Source organism: Hemitrygon akajei, chromosome 5 (assembly GCF_048418815.1).
Source record: "Hemitrygon akajei chromosome 5, sHemAka1.3, whole genome shotgun sequence".
NCBI lineage: Eukaryota > Metazoa > Chordata > Chondrichthyes > Myliobatiformes > Dasyatidae > Hemitrygon > Hemitrygon akajei.
The window spans coordinates 188,163,556-188,187,154 of record NC_133128.1 but is presented as its reverse complement, the minus strand read 5'-3'; the positions used below and the strand labels follow the sequence as shown (position 1 = coordinate 188,187,154).

General features: G+C 41.5%; 1 protein-coding gene across 2 annotated transcripts in view; it reads right to left on the bottom strand.

Annotated features, from left to right (window-relative positions):
* The window catches only part of LOC140728574 (coiled-coil domain-containing protein 89), a 29,515-nt gene extending 7,325 nt beyond the window's left edge, over positions 1-22,190 (bottom strand). Inside the window, exons 1-2 of one of the 2 annotated variants that reach the window (XM_073047516.1) lie at positions 21,903-22,190; positions 1,923-2,395 (exon numbers count right to left, since the gene is read on the bottom strand). In XM_073047516.1, coding sequence (XP_072903617.1) covers positions 1,923-2,323 — 401 coding nt within the window. In that variant the 5' untranslated portion in view covers positions 2,324-2,395; positions 21,903-22,190. Of the gene's footprint in view, positions 1-1,922; positions 2,396-4,048; positions 4,155-21,902 lie in introns of those variants that run through there. The other variant, XM_073047515.1, reaches the window with a different exon arrangement.
* Positions 22,191-23,599: the final 1,409 nt, after the last annotated feature.

Genomic DNA, 23,599 nt, shown 5'->3' with positions numbered 1-23,599 from the left:
ACTATTAACTGAGGGTCCATGGACCCCAGATTGGAAACCCCTGTTTTACAGTCTCTCATGGAGGTTGTTGTGTGAATAAAGACTTCTATATTTCCCAGTTAGAATTTCTTTGTGGCTCAGTTTCAGTTAGTCACATTTGAGGGGCCCATCTGGGACATATGACCTACGACATGGCCAGTGACCTCAGCAGTCTAAGGGGATGATTATTTTTAAGGTAGCACCCTATGCTTCAATCTCTTCAGGTCAATGATCACGAAATCACAGAGTATCAAACAATACAGTGGAGATGTGAACTATTGTGAATAGAATAATGTTAAACAAGTGGATTGCTGGGTGATGCGACTCGTTGAGCTGGAAGGTCTTGTTCTGTTCTGTATCTCTAAATAAAATAATAACAAATAGATAAATAAAGTAGATATAAAAGTGTTGTGTGTGTGCTGTAAGCCTTGACAAAAACACATAAAATACTGGAGGAACTCAGCAAGTCAGGCAGCATCTATGCAAGGGAGTAAACCGTTGATGTTTCAGACTAAGACCCTCCAGCACGACTGGAAAGGAAGGGGCCAGAAACCCAAATAAAGTGGGGAGGAGGGGAAGGAGTACAAGCTGGCAGGTGATAGGTGAAACTTGGTGAGGGGGTAGGTAGGGGAGGGGAGAAGAAGTAAGAAGCTAGCAGATGATAGGTAAAAGAGGTAAGGGGCTAAAGAAGAAGGAGCCTAATGTGAAAGGACAGTGACCATAGAAGAAAATAAAGAAGGGACCCAGAGAGTAGATGGGCAGGTGAAGAGTAGAGGAATGAGAGGGAAACCAGAAATGGAGAATGGAAAAGAAGGGGAAAGGGGGAGAAATAGCCAGAAGATAGATAAATCAATGTTCATGCTATTCAGTTGATGGCTACTCAAATGGAATATGAGGTGTTTCTCCTGAGTACATCCTTTCATGGTGGTAGAGGAAGCCATAGGCAGGGATGTTGGGATGGGAATGGGAAATCAAATTAAAATTGGTGGACACTGGGAAATCCTACCTTTTGTGGCGGACTGAGTGAAGGTGCTCGATAAAACAGTTCTCCAAGCTACATTGGGTCTCACTGACGTAGAAGTAGCTGTACTGGGAGCTACCTACCATCTTCTACCTCCTATGGTCCATTATCCTCTCCTATCAGATTCCTTCCTCTCCAGCTCTTTACCTTTCCTACCCACTTGGCTTCATCTATCATCTTCTAGCTATCTTCCTTCCCCACCTCTCACCTTTTTATTTTGGCGGCTTCCCACTTACTTTCCCATCTTCTCAACCCAAAACATTGATCCTTTATTCTTTTCCAGAGATACTGCTTGACCTGTTGAGTTCCTCCAGCATTATGTGCATGTTACTTTGGATTTCAGCATCTGCAGAATTTGTGTTTAGAAGCATATCATTCTCCATAAATACCACCAACTACAATGGGATCATACCACTATACACATCTTCCCCCTCCCTTCACATTTTCCGCTTTTAGTAGGGATTGCACCCTATTCAATTCCCTTGACCACTTGCCCGTCCCCATTGATCTCTCTCCTGGCACTTATCCCTGCAAGCAGGATAAATGCTACATCTGCACCTACATTTCCTCCCTCATCACCATTCATAGCCCCACATAGTTCTTCCAGACGATACTTCTAAGAGCCTGTCGAGGTTGTTTTACTATATCTGGTGCCCCTATCGCGGCCTCCTCTACATCAGTGAGACCCGACAAAGATTGGGGGGTCTGCTTCAATGAGCACCTTCGCTTAATCTGCTGTGAAAGGCTGGATCTCTTAGAGGCCATCCATTTCAATTCATCTTCCCATTCCCATTCTGACATGTCTTTCCATGACCTCCATGTTTGTATTTAGTTAAGTTCTTAGGACATATCGGATTCCAAGTTTGTTATTCCTGTTGCTTACTTGCATTCTTGTTCCAGCATGTTGCATTGTTTCAAACATTTTTCTAGTTCATTGGACAGATTCAATATTTGGTCATCCTTCTCCTGCAAAGCTTGACAAAAGAGATTTTCATTTTCCCTCTTAAGATTTTCATTTTGCTCACTAAGCACCAAATTCTGTCTCTTATATTCATCCTTAAATTTGATAATTTCTTGGTGGTTTAATGCCAGATCCATGAATCGCTCTTCCAGTCGAGCTGACAACTTTACTTCACCCTGCAGTTGTTGCTTCAAGTCCTCACACTGGCTCTCCAGCTCAGCATTAATTCTTTCCAATGTTTGGCAATGCCGAATGAACTCATCAGCCCGCTGTTTTAGTACACAGATGAGCTGTGACTGTTCATCTATTCTAGATCGTAACATGGCATTTTCTGTTTTATCTTCTTGAGACAATCCACGTAGCTTCTCTAATGTAAGCGACAAAGTATCAATTTCCTACACAATACAAAAAAAATTGAATGAATTTAGCAGAGGTAATAAAGAGTTCATCAAGAGACATATTGGCTTCATTTTATGATCCTGGTGTGATTGTTAATATAAATGTACTATTTTGGAATTGTGTTTTTGGATATAGTTGACCGTGTAAAAGTATTGATTGGGTTGGTGATTCAACTTTTGTTTTCAGCGTAGGGAGTATTATTTGGATATGGTTATCAGTTTGAATACAATGATTTGGTATTCAATGTGAACACAATGGCCTGAATTTAGTATCAGTGTGAAGACTCTAATTTGGTCTGTGATCTGGCTTTGATGCCACTAATTCAGTTTAATTATCATAAAGAGCACAAAGACTCAGATTATGATCCAGGTTTGATCATCAGAGTGAATATACAGATCTGGATTATTGCCCTGAATCTGAATTGAGTTTTCTAAGTGTTGTGGGAACAGTGTCTCATGTTAAGTTACCACTGTGATTATGGTACCTCAGGTCAATGAGCTGGATTTCATTACCATTTTAAACACATTATCTCAGTATACTGAACATTATGAGCATGCTACCTAGAATTAATCCCGGAGCTATGATGATCTTTGAAAACACATTAATCAAGAGTATCTGGGTTCTTTGATTACTGTAAGCTCGAGTTTCTAGGGTTAGTGCCCTGAGTTGATTGGTGGCATGATCAGAGGTTCAGGACCATTATAAGCAGACTATTATTGTGGACATGAGCTACAACCCAAGTTCAGAGATCACAATGAACATGATGCCTCAGAGTTAGTTACCATCATCATGTGCCGTGTCTTATGACAGAGGTGATCATGGTCAATGACCATGATTTGTTCTTGGCAAATTTTTCTACAGAAGTGGCTGGTTTGTCATTGCCTTCTTCAGGGCACTGTTTTTCCAAGATGGGTGACCCTAGCCATTATCAAGACTCTTCAGAGATTGCCTGGCAAGAGTGGTAGCATAATCAGGACTTGGAATATACAGCAGCAGCTCATGTGACCATCCACTACCTGCTCCCTCGACTTCACACGATCCTGCTGGGGGTGGGTGGGGGGTGCTAAGCAGGTGCTACACACGCTACATATTACCAATGACTACTAATCAAAGGTTTGCTTCAGTGAATACTGTGAGTGTATCGTTTCAGGTTTAATTTTCGTAATGAACACACGTCTCAGTTTGGAACACACAAAATGCTGGAGGAACTCAGTAGGTAGGTAGGTGGGGGGGGGGGCGGTGTGTGTGTGTGTGTGTGTTGCTTGGATGTCGCAGATTCTCTCTTGTTTGTCTCAGTTTGGAGCCTTGAGCTTAAGGATCACGTTAACCCATTGATCCCGTTGTGAGCACACTATCCTGGGTCCATTATCCGGGGTGAAGTTTCCACGATGAACATAATATCTCGGAGTTAAGGAGCATTGTGGTCACGTTGTCTCAGGTTTAGTGAACACAGTACACATTCTGAGTCCGGCTGGTGCCTAAGATTACTGACCATATTAACCAATGACTTGGATTATCACTGAATTCAGTGTCCATTGTGGACATCCTGCGTTTGTGGTTAGTGCTCTGAGTTTATTGATCAATACTTGGGCCATGACCCTAATTTTATGACCACTGAGGCCGTACCGTCTCGGGATTGTTAGACCCACCTGTTTGCCGTCCTGCATCATTTGATTGAACTTCCGAGGCTTGCGCTCTGCGGCTCCCTGCGGCTCCATGATCCGCAGTGAGACCGTTGCTAACAGCAACAGGCATCCACAGTATGGCGGCTGCGGTCCGTCAAAAACCAGCCGGCGAATTCAAAATGCGATTTAGCCACACGGAGAGAATGATGGCGGGCCCTTGGTGGGCCTCGTGGCTTCTGTCAAGCCTCTCTCTACACACACACACAAATATGCTCAAGTAAAATCAAATTCTAATAATTGCGAGTTTGTGGCGACGTAATTAGACTAAAATAGAGAGATGCGGAGGTGGCATTTGACAAGACCTGATGGGAGCCCTTAGAAAAGCTGTCTTTCCATAGAGGTTCATTTGCTGCAGGTTTGTTATTCCTTTCATGTAGTTTCATAACTTCCTTTCATAACTGTAGTTGTTTCCATTAAAATAATATCATCCGTGTGCGATGGACTCCTGTACCACGGGGTGTTAGTAGTTTGCCTCGTCAAGGTGGAAGGACAAGTCAAAGAAGAGGCTGCGTTGGGTAACTCCTCACCTCCCAACATTAACCTTTTCATTTATTTCCTTGTATTATCGTGCGCGGCAGATTTTACTGACATTGTATTTTTGACTTAAATATCTTCGTGTATTTATTCGACAATTAACTATGAAACGCTATCACAGTTTCATCATCAGGGGCCCCCACCACCATCCTTTCTGCTGCTGCCTTTGGGAAGAAGGTACAGAAGCCTCAGGACTTACAGCACCACGTCCAGGAACAGTTATTACCCCTCAATCACCAGGCTCTTGAACAAAAGGAGAGGACTTTGATAATAAATATACTTCGAATCTTTGAACTTCACTCAACTTCACTTGACCAACATTCAAATGTTTCTCACTTTCATGGACTTTTCATCTCATGTCAATATTTATTTCTTGGAATCTCATGTGGATAGGGTAGTGAAGAAAGCTTTTGGTATGCTGGCCTTTATAAATCAGAGCATTGAGTATAGGAGTTGGGATGTAATGTTAAAATTGTACAAGGCATTGGTAAGGCCGAATTTGGAGTATTGTGTACAGTTCTGGTCTCCGAATTATAGGAAAGATATCAACAAATTAGAGAGAGTACAGAGAAGATTTACTAGAATGTTACCTGGGTTTCAGCACCTAAGTTACAGGGAAAGGCTGAACAAGTTAGGTCTTTAATCTTTGGAGCGTAGAAGGTTGAGGGGGGACTTGATAGAGGTATTTAAAATAATGGGGGGATAGATCGAGTTGACGTGGATAGGCTTTTTCCATTGAGAGTAGGGAAGATTCAAACAAAAGGACATGATTTGAGAGTTAGGGGGCAAAAGTTTAAGGGTAACACGAGGGGGTATTTCTTTACTCGGAGAGTGGTAGCTGTGTGGAATGAGCTTCCAGTAGAAGTGGTAGAGGCAGGTTCGGTATTGTCATTTAAAGTAAAATTGGACAGGAAAGGATTGGAGGGTTATGGGATTAGTGGGGGCCAGTGGGACTAGGTGAGTGTAAGCATCGGCACGGACTAGAAGGGCCAAGATGGCCTGCTTCCATGCTGTAATTGTTATATGGTTATATCTATATAACTGTTTCTTTTTTTGCATTTGCGCAGATTGTTGTCCTCTGCACTGCACCAGTTGGGCAATCTTTCATCAATTCTGCTATAGTGACTGTTCTATAGATTTGTTGAGTATGCCCACAAGAAAATGAATTTCAGGGTTGATTATGGTGACATACGAATTTATATATGTAATTTGATAATAACATCTATTTGAACTTTGAACTTTACAGATTGAACACCCCTTATCCAAAATGCTTGGGGTGTGAGTGTTTTGGATATTGAATTTTTTTGATTTTGAAATATTTGCATCTATATAATGAGGTATGTACCTTGGGGATGGGACCCAAGACTAAACACAAAATCCATTTACATTACATTTACAGCTTATGTACAGCTGGTGTGAAGCTCACAGAGAGAACAGTCCGCAGTCACAGTATAGTCTGACATGATGGAGCTGGGTCCATCAGAGTTGAATGACTGCCCCCGACCGTGTCTGTTACTGGGTTCCAGCATTGCGACTGGCTGCATACCCACCATCGATTTCAAACAGCCACGCATTCCATGACAACAACAATGGGAGTGGGGATGTAGTTTTACATATTTTAAATAATTTTACGCACAAAATGATAACGTGTACATTGAACCATCAGAAAGGTAAGCTATCACTTCTTCGGTAGACAGTTATTGATATTTGATATCACCATCATTCTGAACTCTGAGTTTATATGCTATTGCAAAACAGTCTTTGTCTTACACTTGTTTATTGCACATATGTATGGATACAGCCGTTCAGCGTGTTAGGTCTTCATCAGTGACAATCTTGGCAAACTCACCAATGAATTTCTCTACTGCTTCGTGATCAGCAGATGTTTTATCATCACAAATGATTAAAAAATGTAATGTCATGCCTTTTCTTAAGTTTCTGCAACCAACCTGCTGAATATTCACAATTGCCTTCAATTTTCAGTTCGCCATGATAGATCTTTTCTTGTTTCATGATCAGCATGCCATTAAGTGGCATATGTTTACTCCAACTATTTTTCATTAACTTCTGTTTATTGCGTATGTGAGGTCTCTTCTCAGAACTATCTGTGGAGCACAAAGACCTGCACTTTGCCTGGGAATCTCCTTCTCCCTGTGGAATATTCAATTTGTGATGTCATGTCAGTGCTAAATTGTTTTTTGATTTTGGGATTTTGGATAAGGGTGCTCAACCTGTATTACTTTTAAAATATTTTGGCACACTTTGCTTATAATACTTTGGAAGCTCTGATCTTTAACCATCTAAGACAGTTATGGTTATAGGAGTTGGGAGAAGCATTTTTCTTAAAGCGGGTTACCTTTTAATAGAAGAAATTGATAAACCTTTAGCTTATTTAAAAATCGTAATCCCATTGAGTTCAGCACTCTCTGCTCAACTGAATTGGTGTGAGGTGCTGGGGGAAGTATGCAGTTAATAGCAGGACCTTCAATAGCACTGATGCTGGATGTTGGAGTTCAAGTTCATGGCTCCCTAGGACTGGCCATACAAAAGGATAGAATGGTGATGAAGGTGTTTGGCATGCTTGCCCTCATTGGTCTAAGAGTTAGGAAGTCATGTTGCAGCTATGTAAAACTCTGGGTTAGGAAGGTGGATTTAGTGTATTTAATATTTGAGTAATATTGTAAATATGTTGTTTGATTAAGTATTTCTTGTTTACATAATTTATTATGGGTTATATGTAAGAAATACATGAATGATATAAGTCATTACACTACCACGTTATATGTTAGCACCTCGCTAAAGAAAAGAAATTAAGTACATGAGTATCCCTGGTTCCTGTGTTTTACTTTTGATTAGTTTCTGTAGTTACAAAACGTAACAGTGGCAGCTTTGGAAAGGGTACAGAAGAGGTTTATCAGGATCCTGCTTAACTTATATTTAAGGAGAGATTGGAAGCTAAGGGAAGACCTGATTTAAAATTTATGAAATTAGAAGGCATAGATAGGAGAGACAATCAGAACATTTTACCTAGGCTGGAAGTGTCAAATGCTAGAAGAAACTCATTTAAGGCAGGGGTTCCCAACCTTTTTTTTAATGCCATGGACCAATACCAATAAACAAAGGGTCTGTGGATTCCAGGTTGGGAACCCCTGATTTAAGATGAGAGGGGAAAGTTCAAAGGGGATCTGCAGAGTAAGTTTTTTTATGCAGAGAGTGAGGTTATTTGTGGGGTTGTTCACTGAGCCTGTTTTTTTAGCAGTCAAGGTGACATTATTTCTATAATTCCATTTCTTTAAAATCTAATTTGTATATATTCAGTTACCCTTTATCAGGCCCTGCACTAAACTGTGACCATCATAACAAGTAAATAAAATGCAAATCAAAAGTCATTATATAAATCTTTGGTTGGGCTATAATTGGACTAGGTCCTTTACTTTCATCATCTCATGAGCACCCATTACACTGCACTGAGGACTTTTCACCATTTTCACCACTCTCCTAGAATAGTATATATGGGTACGTGAGACAATCTATGATGATCTTTTTCCATGGGTCACACCAACATGTTACATATTCCAAATCAACACACACAAAAGGTTCAAAGAACTCAGCAGGTCAGGCAGCATCTATGGAAAAGAGTAAAGAGTCGATGTTTCAGACTGAGACCCTTTGTCTGGTCTACATATTCCACTTGTGCTGCAGCTGTGTAGTTCATCTTAAAACATAGTTGTGGGGAGATTTACTGCTACCTGTATCAGCTGCTCTCGCTCAAAGTCAGCAAAATAAAAGCTGATTGTTGACCTGGAAGGAGAAGGAGTGTGAACATGTGCCAGTCTACTGTACATTGGGGGGTTGGCACTGAAGAGAGTCACCAGCGTTAAATTACTGGGCATTACCTTTGTTACAGATCATTCTGGAGTTATGAAATTATGGATAATATAATTGTTACTTACTGCCTGTTGTTGGCATTTGGGCAGCAATGAGTTTTCTCCAACTGTCTGTCCTTGGCCATCTTCTTTATTGTGTCCTTGGTGTAGTTTATGGTCCTTATTTCCGTCTCTATGGCACAGTGCCAAGTTGTCTTGCCCCATCTCCTCCACTCTTCATGGATCCAATAAAGTGCTGCCTTGATGATGGAGTTAGCCTCTCTTCTCACCACATGCCCAATTCATGTCTAACATTTCCTCATGATGATTGTGGCCATGTCTTCTTGATCACAAAGAGTAAGACGTGGTTGGAGATCTTTCTTGGCCAGAAAATACAGAGGATCTTCCAGAGACTCATGGTGTGGAATGATGACAGCTTGGCAGGGTCGCTTTCTGCCATGTGCCAGCATTCATAACATTATTATGGATCAACTAGAATGAGAACCAATCTTCAGAAAATAAAACATTTTATATTTAAATTCCAACTGATATTTGTGGTTAGTGAACCAACCATTGGGCATGGGACACTCTGATTCTATCTCATTGAAATTACATAGTGGAAGACGTTCGACAAATTTCCTCCTATAAGTACTTTATCAAAGGTGTATTCCTGCCACCTAGTGCACAGTTCAGGATAGGTCTGATTTGTCACTTAAACTTCCAGTTAGTTGTATATCCATGGAACCATCCTTCAACACTGTAAATGAAAAAGCAATATTTTAGGTGTCTAGAGTTTGTACCCATGCTTTTGGAACAGACACCAGTGTTGAATATTCAAATGGATTCTGCTGTTTACAATGTGCTGTCTTTGTAAATGTGATTCTGTAAACTTACCTGACTATTCAAGATGTTAAAGTTAAGTAAGTGATTATAGTCATTGAAACTAGTTAGCCATTTTTTTTACTCTTTGTGTTGAAGAAGTGTCAAACACTCTTAGACTCTCTCTTGAAATTTTGCTGTATGATTTATATTCCCCAGCTACAGCTTCCATGTAGCTCAATTGCAATAAGCATATTGGATGACCTGTGCTGGACCCAACACAAAGATGCCATGTTAAGGAAATTGTTATGTTTGTGGTACTTGGAAGCCGGGTGGCCGTGAATAAGCACCCGTGAGAGACGGCAAAGTGAGGAACAAGCCTGCTGCTGTTTATTTTGCTTGTAAGTCATCTACCCAGAATGCCAGAAGTGTAAACTAGATGTGCAGGGGAGTGGAAATCGAAGTGAAGAGGCAGAGGATGGGGAGGTTAGGACATAAGAAGGGACATATCGTAGAGAGCTTGTGAGAAAGGATAGGTAGATGTTAGAAAAAAGATGCACTGAACCTGATATTTTGAGATGTGTCTATTTTAGTGCAAGGAGTATCATAAACAAGGTGAATGAATTTAGAGTGCGGATCAAAATGTGGAAATATGATGTTGTGACCATTACAGATTCTTGGATGTCTCAGGAGCAGGAATAGCTGCTGAGTGCGCCAGGCTTTAGATGTTTCAAAAAGAACAGAGAGGGAGGCAAAAGAGGTGGGAGTGTGGCATTGCTAATTAGGGATAGTGTCACAGCTGCAGAAAAGGAGGAAGTCATGGAGGGATTGTCTACTGAGTCAGTGTGGGTGGAAGTCAAATACAAAAGGGGCAACAACTCTGCTGGGTGTTTTTATAGACCCCCCTCCCCCAGAAGTAATAGGGATATCGACGAGCAGATAGGGAGGCAAATTCTGGCACAGTGCAATAATAGTAGGGTTGTTGCATCTCCCTAGAGCAAGGGGTATAGATTGGGTGGAGTTTGTTAGATGTGCTCAGGAAGGTTTCATGACATAATATGTAGATAAGCCAACTAGAGGAGAAGCTGTACTTGTTCTGGTATTGGAAGATGAACCTGGTCAGGTGTCAGATCTCCCAGTGGGATGGCATTTTGGAGGTAGTGACCACAACTCTTATGTCATTCACCATAGCGCTGGAGAGGGATAGGAGCAGACAATTTGGGAAAACATTTAACTGGGGTTAAGGGAAATATGATGCTAATAGGCAGGAACTTGGGAGCATAAATTGGGAGCAGATGTTTCAGGGAAATGCACGACAGAAATGTGGTAAATGTTCAGGGAACATTTGCATGGAGTTCTGCATAGATATGTTCCATTGAGGCAGGGAAGGGATGGTAGGGTTAAAGAACCATGGTGTACAAAGGATGTAGAAAATCTAGTTAAGAAGAAAAGAAAAGCTTATGAAAGGTTCAAGAAACTAGGTACTGTTAGAGCTCCACAAAATTACAAGATTGATAGGAAGGAGCTCAAGAATAGAATTAGGAGAGACAGGAGGGGCCATGAGAAGGCCTTGGTGAGCAGGATTAAGGAAAACCCCAAGGCAATCTACAAATATGTGAAGAGCAAGAGGATGAGCCATGTCAGAATAAGACCAATCAGGTGCGATAGTGGAAATGTGTGCATGGAGTCGGAGGAGGTAGTGGAGCTAGTTAATGAATACTTTGCTTCCGTATTCACCAAGGAAAAAGACCTTGGCAATTGTGGGGATGACTTACAGTGGACTGAAATGCTTGAGCATATAGACATTAAGAAAGAGGATGTGCTAGAGCTTTTGAAAGGATTAAGTCAGATAAATCACTGGGACCGGATGAGATATACCCCAGGCTACTGTGGGAAGTGAGGGAGGTGATTGCTGAGCCTCTTGCGATGATCCTTGCATCATCAATAGGGATGGGAGAAGTACTGGAGGATTGGAGGGTTGCAAATGTTGTTCCCTTGTTCAAGAAAAGGAGTAGAGATAACCCAGGAAATTACAGACCAGTGAGTCTGACTTCAGTGGTGGGCAAGTTGTTGGAGAAGATCCTGAGAGACAGGATTTACTTGTTGAGACATAATCTGATTAGGGATAGTCAGCATGGCTTTGTCAAGAGCAGGTCATGCCTTATTATCCTGATAGAATTCTTTGAAGATGTAACAAAACACATTGATGAAGGTAGAGCAGTGGACGTAATGTATATGGATTTCAATAAGGCGTTTGATAAGGTTTCCCATGCAAGGCTCCTTCAGAAAGTAAGGAGGCACTAGATCCAAGGAATCCTTGTGTTGTGGATCCAGAATTGGCTTGCCCACAGAAGACAAAGGGTAGTTGTAGATGGTTCGTATTCTGCAGGGAGGTCGGTGACCAGTGGTGTGCCGCAGGGATCTGTTCTGGGACCCCACCTCTTTTTGATCTTCATAAATGACCAGGATGAAGCAGTAGAAGGGTGGGTTAGTAAGTTTGCTGGTGACACAAAGGTTGTGGGTAGTCTGGAGGGTTGTTAGAGGTTATAGCGGTTCATAGAACTGAGCTGAGAAATGGCAGATAGACTTCAACCCAGATAAATCTGAAGTGGTTCGATTTGGTAGATCAAGTTTGGAGAAAGAATACAATATTAATGATAAGAATCTTGGTGGTGTGGAGATTCTGAGAGATTTTGGGGTCCATGTCCATAGGACACTCAAAGCTGCTGCACAGGTTGACTGTGTTGTTAAGAAGGTGTATGGTGTGTTGGCATTCATCCACCTTGGGATTGAGTTCAAGAGCCGTGAGATAATGTTACAGCTATATAAGACCTTGGTCAGACCCCACTTGGAGTACTGTGTTCAGTTCTGGTTACCTCACTACAGGAAGGAAGTGGATATTATAGAGAGAATGCAGAGGAGATTTACAAGGATGTTGTCTGGATTGGAGGGTGTACCTTATGAGAATAAGTTGAGTGAACTTGGCCTCTTCTCTTTGGAGTAACGGAGGATGAGAGGTGTATAAGATGATGAGGGGCATTGATCATGTGGATAGCCAGAGGCTTTTTCCCCAGAGTTGAAATGGCTATCATGACGGGGTATAGTTTTAAGATACTTGGAAATATGTACCAAGGGGATGTCAGGGTTAAGTTTTTCACACAGAGAGAGGTGGGTGCTTGGAATGCACTACTGGTGGCGGCAGTGGAAGCGGATACAATAGTGTCTTTTAAGAGCCTCAGATAGGTATCTGGAGCTTAGTAAAATAGAGGGCTATGTGCTAGGCAGTTTCTAGAGTAGGTTACATGGTTGGCACAACATTGTGGGCTGAGGGTCCTGTAATGTGCTGTAGATTTCTATGTTCTATGTTCAACCCATAATGGTCAAAATGAATTCATTGAATATATTACACAAGTGAATGAATCCATAACATATCCCTCCCCCCTTAATTTACAGGTTTCTTCCCCTTCTGATACACAGACCAGCTGCTGAATTATTAACATTCAATGGAGTAATCATCAAATTCAACCAACTATAAAAATATATTTTTTGGAACTAGGGTAAGAGGGTAGACTGCCTTGATCCCCAGACATAACCCTGGGAATTATTCTACCCATTGTGCTGAGGGTTCATCACTAAACCAGATATTCAATCTGTCTGGAGGCTGCCTGTTCTTGTGAGGTTACCAGCATCCTGGGGATGATACCAGTCATTCTGTCCCTTGGTGGTGTATGTATAGTTCTTGGATACATTATCAGTTGGGGGCACCTCAGAAAGAACAGGTGATGGGGAAGCACTGGCTGTGTCATTTGTTCTTAATGGAGGTTCTGCAGTCATTATCTCAGAGTCCTTTCCCATTTCTACAACTGGATCTGGATTGGTTAGTTTGTGTTGGTTTTAGCCTCAGAAATAGGGAACAGCTGATAAACATGTCTCCTTCAGATGTTGTGGTTACTACTTTCCACTGTGTACAACACAGGACCAGTTTGTGCCACCACTGTCACAGGTACCCACTGAATTCCAGAGGTGCAGTTACGGGCAAGTACTCTCTCTGTTGCTGTGAAACTACTGTACTTTGCTTTGGCACATCTTCCTGCTTGGGTTTTCTGTTCATTTAACACACCTTGTTTTATGCATGGGGGGGGGGTCTAAGCTGGTGAAGTAGAGCACAGAGCTGTTTTTTTCATCGTTGGAGTGGCTGTAGCCATTTGGTGGTGGCATGACATGTATTGTGGTATAACAGCAAGAAAGTACTGAGACACTGGTTGAGAGATCCAGCTCTCACTAAAGACTTGAGGGCTTGTTTCGTTGTTTGTATGAATCGTTCAGCAAGGCCATTAGTGGCCGGATGATATGGTGCTGACTTGATATGCTGAATACTGTTTGCTTCCATAATTGCCTTGAACTTTTCAGACAGGAGTTGTGGGCCATTGTCACTTACAAGCTGTTGACAAATCCCAAAACAGCTAAAGATGGATCGTAGCTCCTCAATGCATGTTTCAATTGTAGTGCTCTTCATGACGGCAGCCTTGGGCCATTTGTGCGTGCATCCACAATACTTAAAGACCATCCCTCTTTAGGACAGGAACCACTGGAATTGCTCATTTACTTAAACACACTGGTTCCAATACCTTACTCTGGATCAGTCTTTCCAATACAGCCTCAACCTTTGATTTGGAGGTTTATGGAACAGGTCTTGCCTTCTGGCATTTGGGTGTTGTGTGGAGCTCAGCAGCCAGCTTAACAGTGCTTCTTTTCATACTGTCCGATTCTCTGAATACTTCTGCGTATTGCTTCAATACCTCAGTACTCCCACCGATCAAGTGCACGTTGTGTGGTTGAGCTGGAGCTGCTCTAACTACGAGGAGAACAGAAGTGCTGGATAATTACAATGTACAGTGGAAGTCTCTTTCTCTATTTGTTAATCTCCACTGTAACAAGTACTACTCCTCTCACTGGAACAACCTCACCAGTGTAAGTCTTTAAAAACAACCTTGCCCATTCTGGGATGAGATGCTGCAATTCTTCCTTGTAAACTGTCTCTAACACCACTGATACTGCAGTACTTGTGTCCATCCGCATCCTCACTGTGGCCCCATTCAACCACGGGTTCACCCAATAGCTGTCTTTATGTCCTCAGTATGCTCAGAGGACATAAAGACAGCTACTATCAAGAAAGATGTACAATAGCCTAAATTCTCACATCTTCAGATTCAAGAGAAGCTACTTTCCTTCAGCCATTTGGTTCAAAGTTCAATGTTTAAAGTACATTTATTATCAAAGTATGTATACAGTATACAATCTTGAAATTCGTCTCCTGACGGGCAGCCCCAAAACAAAGAAACTCAAAAGAACCCATTAAAAAAAAACAACAAACACCCAATTGTGAAGAGAGAAAAAAAACAAATTGTGTAAGCAATAAAAGTAAGCAAATAATATTTAGAATGAAAGTGAGTCCATAGTTACAGACCCTGGAGCAGATCACAGCTTCAGTTCAGTGCATAGCAGAGTAAATGTCGTGGAGCAGCAAGCAGAACTGGCCTGACCCTCACCCCTGGTCCTGACACCCTGCCTTTTCAATCCATCTGGCCTGCCCTTTAAATTGTCCAGATGTCGAGTTGTTCCTCATTTTAGGACCTGGGCCCTGTTGCATCGATATGCTCTGGGTCTAGGCCTTGTTGCATTGATATGCTTTGGGCCTGGATCCCACTGCCATGTTTTGGACTGTACCCAACCTTTTCAAATCAGCCCCAAGCTGAGATTGATCAGACCTTGCTTTTGGTTCTTGAACTAACTGACAAAATCCTAATCAGCACGTCAGTTTAGCAATACTATGACCACTCTGATCACTTTGCACTAAAGTGGGCTTCATTTTGTTATGTTCTAATTGTTTTTGTTTCTTGTAAAATTGTGTATAACTTACATTTATGTTTTTATTGTGAATTCCACCTAAATGGTGCCATGTGCATGTAATGCTGCTGCAGTACATTTTAGATTGTACACGTGCTTGCATGTATTTCTGCAAATGGCAGTAAACTCAATTTAGAACATAGACTATAGAATAGGTTAGCACATTACAGGCCCTTTTGCCCACAATGTTGTGCCGACCCTCAAACCCTGTCTCCCATATAACCCCCCACCTTAAATTCCTCCATATACCTGTCTAGTAGTCTCTTAAACTTCACTAGTGTATCTGCCTCCACCACTGACTCAGGCAGTGCATTCCACGCACCAACCACTCTCTGAGTGGAAAAACCTTCTTCTAATATCCCCCTTGAACTTCCCTCCCCTTACCTTAAAGCCATGTCCTCTTGTACTGAGCAGTGGTGGCCTGGGGAAGAGGTGCTGGCTGTCCACTCTATCTATTCCTCTTAATATCTTGTACACCTCTATCATGTCTCCTCTCATCCTCCTTCTCTCCAAAGAGTAAAGACCTAGCTCCCTTCATCTCTGATCATAATCCATACTCTCGAAACCAGGCAGCATCCTGGTAAATCTCCTCTGTACCCTTTCCAATGCTTCCACATCCTTCCTATACTGAGGCGACCAGAACTCCAAGTGTAGCCTAACTAGAGTTTTATAGAGCTGCATCATTACATTGCGTCTCTTAAACTCTATCCCTCGGCTTATGAAAGCTAACACCCCATAAGCTTTCTTAACTACCCTATCTACATGTGAGGTAACTTTCAGGGATCTGTGGACATGTAGCCCCAGATCCCTCTGCTCCTCCACACTACCAAGTATCCTGCTATTTACTTTGTACTCTGCCTTGGAATTTGTCTTCCAAAGTATACCACCTCACACTTCTCCGGGTTGAACTCCATCTGCCTCTTCTCAGCCCACTTCTGCATCCTATCAACGTCTCTCTGCAATCTTCGACAATCCTCTACACTATCTACAACACCATCAACCTTTGTGTCGTCTGCAAACTTGCGAACCCACCCTTCTACCCCCACATCCAGGTCAATAGACAATAGGTGCAGAAGTAGACCAATCGGCCCTTCGAGCCTGCACCGCTATTTTGAGATCATGGCTGATCAACTACTATCAATACCTCGTTCCTGCTTTGTCCCCATATCTCTTGATTCCCCTATCCATAAGATACCTATCTAGCTCCTTCTTGAAAGCATCCAGAGAATTGGCCTCCACTACCTTCCGAGGCGGTGCATTCCAGACCCCCACAACTCTCTGGGAGAAGAAGTTTTTCCTTAACTCTGTCCTAAATGACCTACCCCTTATTCTCAAACCATGCCCTCTGGTACTGGACTCTCCCAGCATCTGGAACATATTTCCTGCCTCTATCTTGTCCAATCCCTTAATAATCTTATATGTTTCAATCAGATCCCCTCTCAATCTCCTTAATTCCAGCGTGTACAAGCCCAGTCTCTCTAACCTCTCTGCGTAAGACAGTCCAGACATCCCAGGAATTAACCTCGTGAATCTACGCTGCACTTCCTCTACAGCCAGGATGTCCTTCCTTAACCCTGGAGACCAAAACTGTACACAATACTCCAGGTGTGGTCTCACCAGGGCTCTGTACAAATGCAAGAGGATTTCCTTGCTCTTGTACTCAATTCCCTTTGTAATAAAGGCCAACATTTCATTAGCCTTCTTCACTGCCTGCTGCACTTGCTCATTCACCTTCAGTGACTGATGAACAAGGACTCCTAGATCTCTTTGTATTTGTCCCTTACCTAACTCTACACCGTTCAGATAATAATCTGCCTTCCTGTTCTTACTCCCAAAGTGGATAAAAATCATGAAAAGTAGAGGTCCCAGAACAGATCCTTGTGGGACACCACTAGTCACAACCCTCCAATCTGAATGTACTCCCTCCACCACGACCCTCTGCCTTCTGCAGGCAAGCCAATTCTGAATCCACCTGGCCAATCTTCCCTAGATCCCATGCCTTCTGACTATCTGAATAAGCCTACCATGTGGAACCTTGTCAAATGCCTTATTAAAATCCATGTAGACCACATCCACTGCACTACCCTCATCTATATGCCCTGGTCACCTCCTCAAAGAACTCTGTCAGGCTTGTTAGGCACGATCTGCCCTTCACAAAACCATGCTGACTGTCCCTGATCAGACCATGATTCTCTAAATGCCCATAGATCCTATCTCTAAGAATCTTTTCCAACAGCTTTCCCACCACAGACGTAAGGCTCACTGGTCTATAATTACCTGGACTATCCCTACTACCATTTTTGAACAAGGGGACACCATTCGCCTCCCTCCAATCCTCCGATACCATTCCTGTGGACAACGAGGACATAAAGATCCTAGCCAGTGGTTCAGCAATCTCTTCCCTCACCTCGTGGAGCAGCCTGGGGAATATTCCTTCAGGCCTCGGGGACTTATCCGTCCTAATGTATCTTAACAACTCCAACACCTCCTCTCCCTTAATATCAACATGCTCCAGAACATCAACCTCACTCATATTGTCCTCACTGTCATCAAGTTCCCTCTCAGTGGTGAATACCGAAGAGAAGTATTCATTTAGGACCTCGCTCACTTCCACAGCCTCCAGGCACATCTTCCCACTTTTATCTCTAATCGGTCCTACCTTCACTCCTGTCATCCTTTTGTTCTTCACATAATTGAAGAATGCCTTGGGGTTTTCCTTTACCCTACTCACCAAGGCCTTCTCATGCCCCCTTCTTGCTCTTCTCAGCCCCTTCTTAAGCTCCTTTCTTGCTACCCTATATTCCTCAATAGCCCCATCTGATCCTTGCTTCCTAAACCTCATGTATGCTGCCTTCTTCCACCTGACTAGATTTTCCACTTCACTTGTCACCCATGGTTCCTTCACCCTACCATTCTTTATCTTCTTCACCGGGACAAATTTATCCCGAACATCCTGCAAGAGATCCTTAAACATCGACCACATGTCTATAGTACATTTCCCTGCAAAAACATCATCCCAATTCACACCCGCAAGTTCTAGCCTTATAGCCTCATAATTTGCCCTTCCCCGATTAAAAATTTTCCTGTCCTCTCTGATTCTATCCTTTTCCATGATAATGCTAAAGGTCAGGGAGCGGTGATCACTGTCCCCCAGATGCTCACCCACTGACAGATCTGTGACCTGACCAGGTTCGTTACCTAATACTAGATCTAGTATGACATTCCCCCTAGTCGGCCTGTCACCATACTGTGACAGGAATCCATCCTGGACAAACTTAACAAACTCTGCCCCATCTAAACCCTTGGAACTAATCAAGAGCCAATCAATACTAGGGAAGTTAAAGTCATCCATGATAACAACCCTGTTATTTTTGCACCTTTCCAGAATCTGCCTCCCAATCTGCTCCTCGGTATCTCTGCTGCTACCAGGGGGCCTATAGAATATCCCCAGTAGATTAACTGCTCCCTTTTCATGACTTCCACCCATACTGACTCAAAAGAGGATCCTGCTACATTACCCACCCTTTCTGCAGCTGTAATAGTATCCCTGACCAGTAATGCCACCCCTCCTCTCCTTTCCCCCCACCCCCCATCCCTTTTAAAGCACTGAAATCCAGGAATATTGAGAATCCATTTCTGCCCTGGTGCCAGCCAAGTCTCCGAAATGGCCACTACATCATAATTCCATGTATGTATCCAAGCTCTTAGTTCATCACTTTTATTCCTGATGCTTCTTGCATTGAAGTACACACACTTTAGCCCTTCTACCTTACTACCTTTATACCCTTTATTCTGCTGCTCTTTCCTCAAACCCTCTCTATGTGTTAGATCTGGCTTTACTCCATGCACTTTTTTCACTGCTTTATCGGTCCAGGTCCCATCCCCCTTGCAAATTTTGACTTTTAATCAGTGTATGCTTCTACTTTACTTGGAAAATATTGTGAAAATTACATCAAAATAGGATCAGAAGAGGTAAATATGAAAGCACCCAGTTTTAAACACCAAGACACAGAATAGTGGAGCAAAGATCTAACACTCTAACTGCATAGGGAGCTAATCGGACCACAACCAGAGAATTATGTACAGTTCTGGCCTTTTCATAGTGTGAAAGCTCTGATAGCATCAGAAAGAGAAGTAGATATTTACTGGAATTATGCTAGATATTTGTAGTAATGAGGAGAAACTCGATAGATTTGGAACAAATCAAAAGGTTAAAGAGTCATAGAGTCCTCCGGACCCAGCAACATCCTTGTAAATTGTCATATTGTGTTTGTTTTTTGTGCTGCATTGGATCCAGAGTGACAATTATTTCATTCCTTTACACTTGTGTATCGGTAATTTTGAGTCTTGAATCTAATAGAATATGGATTCTAAAACAATGATTTGGAACAAGGGAGTAAAACAAAAACTTTTACACGATGCCTGTAAACAGTATTCACCCCCTTGGAAGTTTTCAGTTATTTAATGTTTTATATTGGTAATTAATTTGGACCAATTTGTAGAAATTTGATTTCACTTTGACACAAAAGATGATCAGAGATCATCAGTGTCTGTTCTGATAATCAGTGTCAAAAAAGCCAAATTAAATCCACTGTGATTTAATGTTGTAAAGCAATAAAACATGGGGGGTGAACACTTTGTAGAGGCACTGTATGTGTGTATAATTTAATTATTTTTCTTGTTTTTCATACCTCCTGGCATCATAGTTATAAAGGGGTTTTCATATCACAATCAAGTCAAAATCACAAATCCTGCACTTTACCACATGTGGCAGTGATGGTTTGTTATTGTGGTTGGCTTGAGTTGACAAAGATAATTCTAATTTCATTGAGGGGAATGTTCATTTGGAAAGAACCTGGTGAAAATTCCCCAATTAAACATGCAGTATATTCTTGACTACAGTTAAATGGAAATAGCTGCCAGTTTTTGAAAAGACAAAATGTGAAATATTGTTTTAAATAAACAAGCAACTTCTTGGGTCAACTCAAGTACAAATTATGTATCAGCAAGGTCATTAGAACATTAGAAAGTTTTTGACAAGAACAAGCCATTCGGCCTAACAAAGCTTGCTAAATTCCTATTCACATGGTGTGTTGAAATAACCATTGAGTTTAGATTTGAAAGTCTCTAAGGTACTACTCTCAACTACACTACTAGCTAGTTTGTTCTATGTGTCTACAACTCGCTGTGTGAAGAAATACTTCCTGATGTTACTCTGAACTCTCCCCTTAACCAGTCTCCACCTTTGACCCCATGTCCTCATTGATGGATTCATTTTGAAGTAGCAGATGGCATCCACCTTTCTTATACCCTTAAAGATTTTGAACACTTCTATCATGTCTCTTATTCTACATCTACTTAGGCGCTAAAAAAAAATAAATTCTTGCAACCTTTCTTCATAGCCCATATCCTGCAGAACTGGAATGAGTCTCGTCGCCTTTCTCTGAACTCCCTCCAGTGCCTTCACATCCCTCACAAAATATGGAGACCAAAATTGTACTCAGTACTCAAGGTATGTCTCACAAGTGCATTATATAACTTAAGGAGAACATCTCTAGACTTGAACTCCAGTGAGTGCAATATATAGCACAACATTCTATTAGCCTTCCTAATCGCTTCGGTGCATTGTCTAGATGTTGATGAGTCTACCAGGGCACCCAAATCCTCATACAGTGCACTTTCTAACTCAAGACCTCCATTGTATATTTATATTAAACATAATTCCATCTCCATTCAAAAGCATTAAAAAAACAAGTGCAAACATGTACAATGAATTTTGAACCCCATAATGACAGATGATGCAATCTCCACTTGCCTGGGCTTGCCTGATTATGCTCAGAATTTTAAAAAGAATTGCAAAACCAAATGTGTATGGTCAGTATGACCTACATTACACAATAGCTGATGATAGGTATAGAAGGCTTGCCAGTAACCTTTGTAAGAAGGGAAAGTAAAGAAAGTCTTTCAAGGAAAGTAAATATTTTAATGGTTAAATTACTGGACAAGCAGTCATAGTTCTGGCCCATTGAGTCACAAGTTTGCATTCGACCATGGCAGCTGAAGAATTTATATTCAAGTATTTAAATTAGTCTGAAGCATTCTTTTTTTGAAAATTGTAGTATCAGTGACAATTACCATGACACTACAAGATTGTCACTGTCATAAACCCATCTGATACAAAAAATCAACACATACAAAGTGCTGGAGGAACTCAGCAGATCAGGCAGCGTCTATGGAAATCAATAAACTGTCGATGTTTTGAGCCAAGACCCTTCTTGAGGTCTGATGAGTTCCAGTTAAAAAACAACCCCCCCCCCCCCCCCCCGTTCCATTCCCCATTCTGGCCTCTTACCTCTTCTCACCTGCCTGTCAGCTCCGCCTGAGTCCCCTCCTCCTTTCCTTTCTCCTGTGGTCCAGTCTGCTCTCCTATCAGACTGCTTCCTCTCCAGCCCTTTATCTTTCTAACCACCTGGTTTCGCCTATCACCTTCTAGCTGTCCTCCTTCCCCTCCCCTCTCATTTGTATTCTGCCATCTTCCCCTGTCCTTTCCAGACCTAATGAAGGGTCTCAGCCTGAAGTGTTGACTGTTTATTCATTTCCATAGATGCTGCCTGACCTGCTGAGTTCCTCCAGTTTTTTTTTGTGTGTGGATACAATAATATCTTTCAGGAAAGGGAATTTGCCACCCTTACCTGGTCCTATGTCACTGCGGACCCACTTAATTAGTCACTTCTTTATACTCAGTTCTGTCGAAAATAGGAATGAAGAATGAATGTTGCGAAAAGAACAAAATAACTCATTTAGAGACTAAGACTTTTCTTCAGGTTCCCTCTAACCATTTTAGAAATTAACTTAAATCTATGTCTCACAGTTAACAACTTCTTTGCTAAAATAAATTGATCCTTCCTCTTCATTTTGACTTGACATCTTATACAGTGCCTATAAAAAGTACTCACCAATCCCCTCCCCTTAGAAGTTTCACGTTTTATTGTTTTACAACATTAAATCACAGTAGATTTAATTTGGTTTTTTTTGACACTGATCAAAAGAAAAAGACTCTTTTGTGTCCAAGTGAAAACAGATCGAAATTAATTTTAAACATAAAACACAAAAATTGATTGCATAAGTATTCACCCCCTTCATAGGTCTCTTGGTGTACTGGAGAAAATCCTTCCTGAAAATAAATGAGCCAACCCCTTGTTGTACCTGTAGTAAATAATGGGATGCTAAATAGTTTTGCAAAAGAACAAAGAGTAACTGGATAAGAGGGTGAACGGAGAGAAATATGACTACAAGCATTGTGGAACATGTTGCTACCAGATATGTGGATAAAAAGAAGAATGAGGTCCTGCAGACAGATTTGGAGAGCTGGAAAAGAAATTAAAAAGTAGAATCTCAATGGTAGTAATTTCTATAATGCTGTCAGCAGTACAAAAGTGGGGTTGCAGCAGTATGTAGGCAAGTCAGTGGACTGGGGAGAAACAGGGCATCTGCCAAACTGTAAAGTTTAAAGCAGAGAAATGTTGGATGATTATAGAATAAAATACATTGTTTGAAAAGGGGAGCAGGAGCAGAAGGACCTGGAAGGTATGAAGACACATTAATCAGTGCACACATATTGTTGTCACTGGGCAAAATAATTCCCCAGCACAAGATTTTTGCATACACTGGTCATCACAAGTTAGAAGGAACATTGTTCTCAGCATAAGGATTGCAGTCATTGACTGGGGTACATGCGGCTCTTTAGTCAAGCAAAGTTTAAGAGGAGGTTTGATAGAAGTGTATAAAATGATGCAAGGTATTAATAGAATTAATAGTGTGAGAATATTCCCTTTGATAGTGAGCTTGAGGACTAGCAGTTACAGATCTAAATTTAAGTGGAAATGAATTAATAGTGACATGAGGAAAGTGTTTTCATGCTGATTGAGACTGGAATCTGAAATGCATTGTTTGTAAATATGTGGAGACAGATTCCACTGTGGTCTTCAAAAGGAGGTGGGAAAAATATATGCTCAACTAAAACTTGGAAGAAAACAGAAAAGAGCTAGTGTGTGAAACTTGAGAGTTGTTCTTGTAGAGAGCTAATGTGGATATAATAGGTGAAATGCTTCTTTGTGTTCTAATTCTGTGTCATTATAAGTTCATAAAAAAGCATAATGCTATTAACTCTTTCTTAAAATGAGACAAGTAAAGCAAATTTTATTGATAGATCAAGGCTTTATGATGACGTTTATATTTTGCAATCTTGGCTTTGATTTTTACTGGGCATTACAATAAGATGGTTATGTATTATTTCAAATTGGAAATTTTTCTGTGGAGAAGACTGTTATCAAAAATTGCACCATTAAAAGTACTTCCAATGAAAGCAAATATTTCCAAGATACTAAGA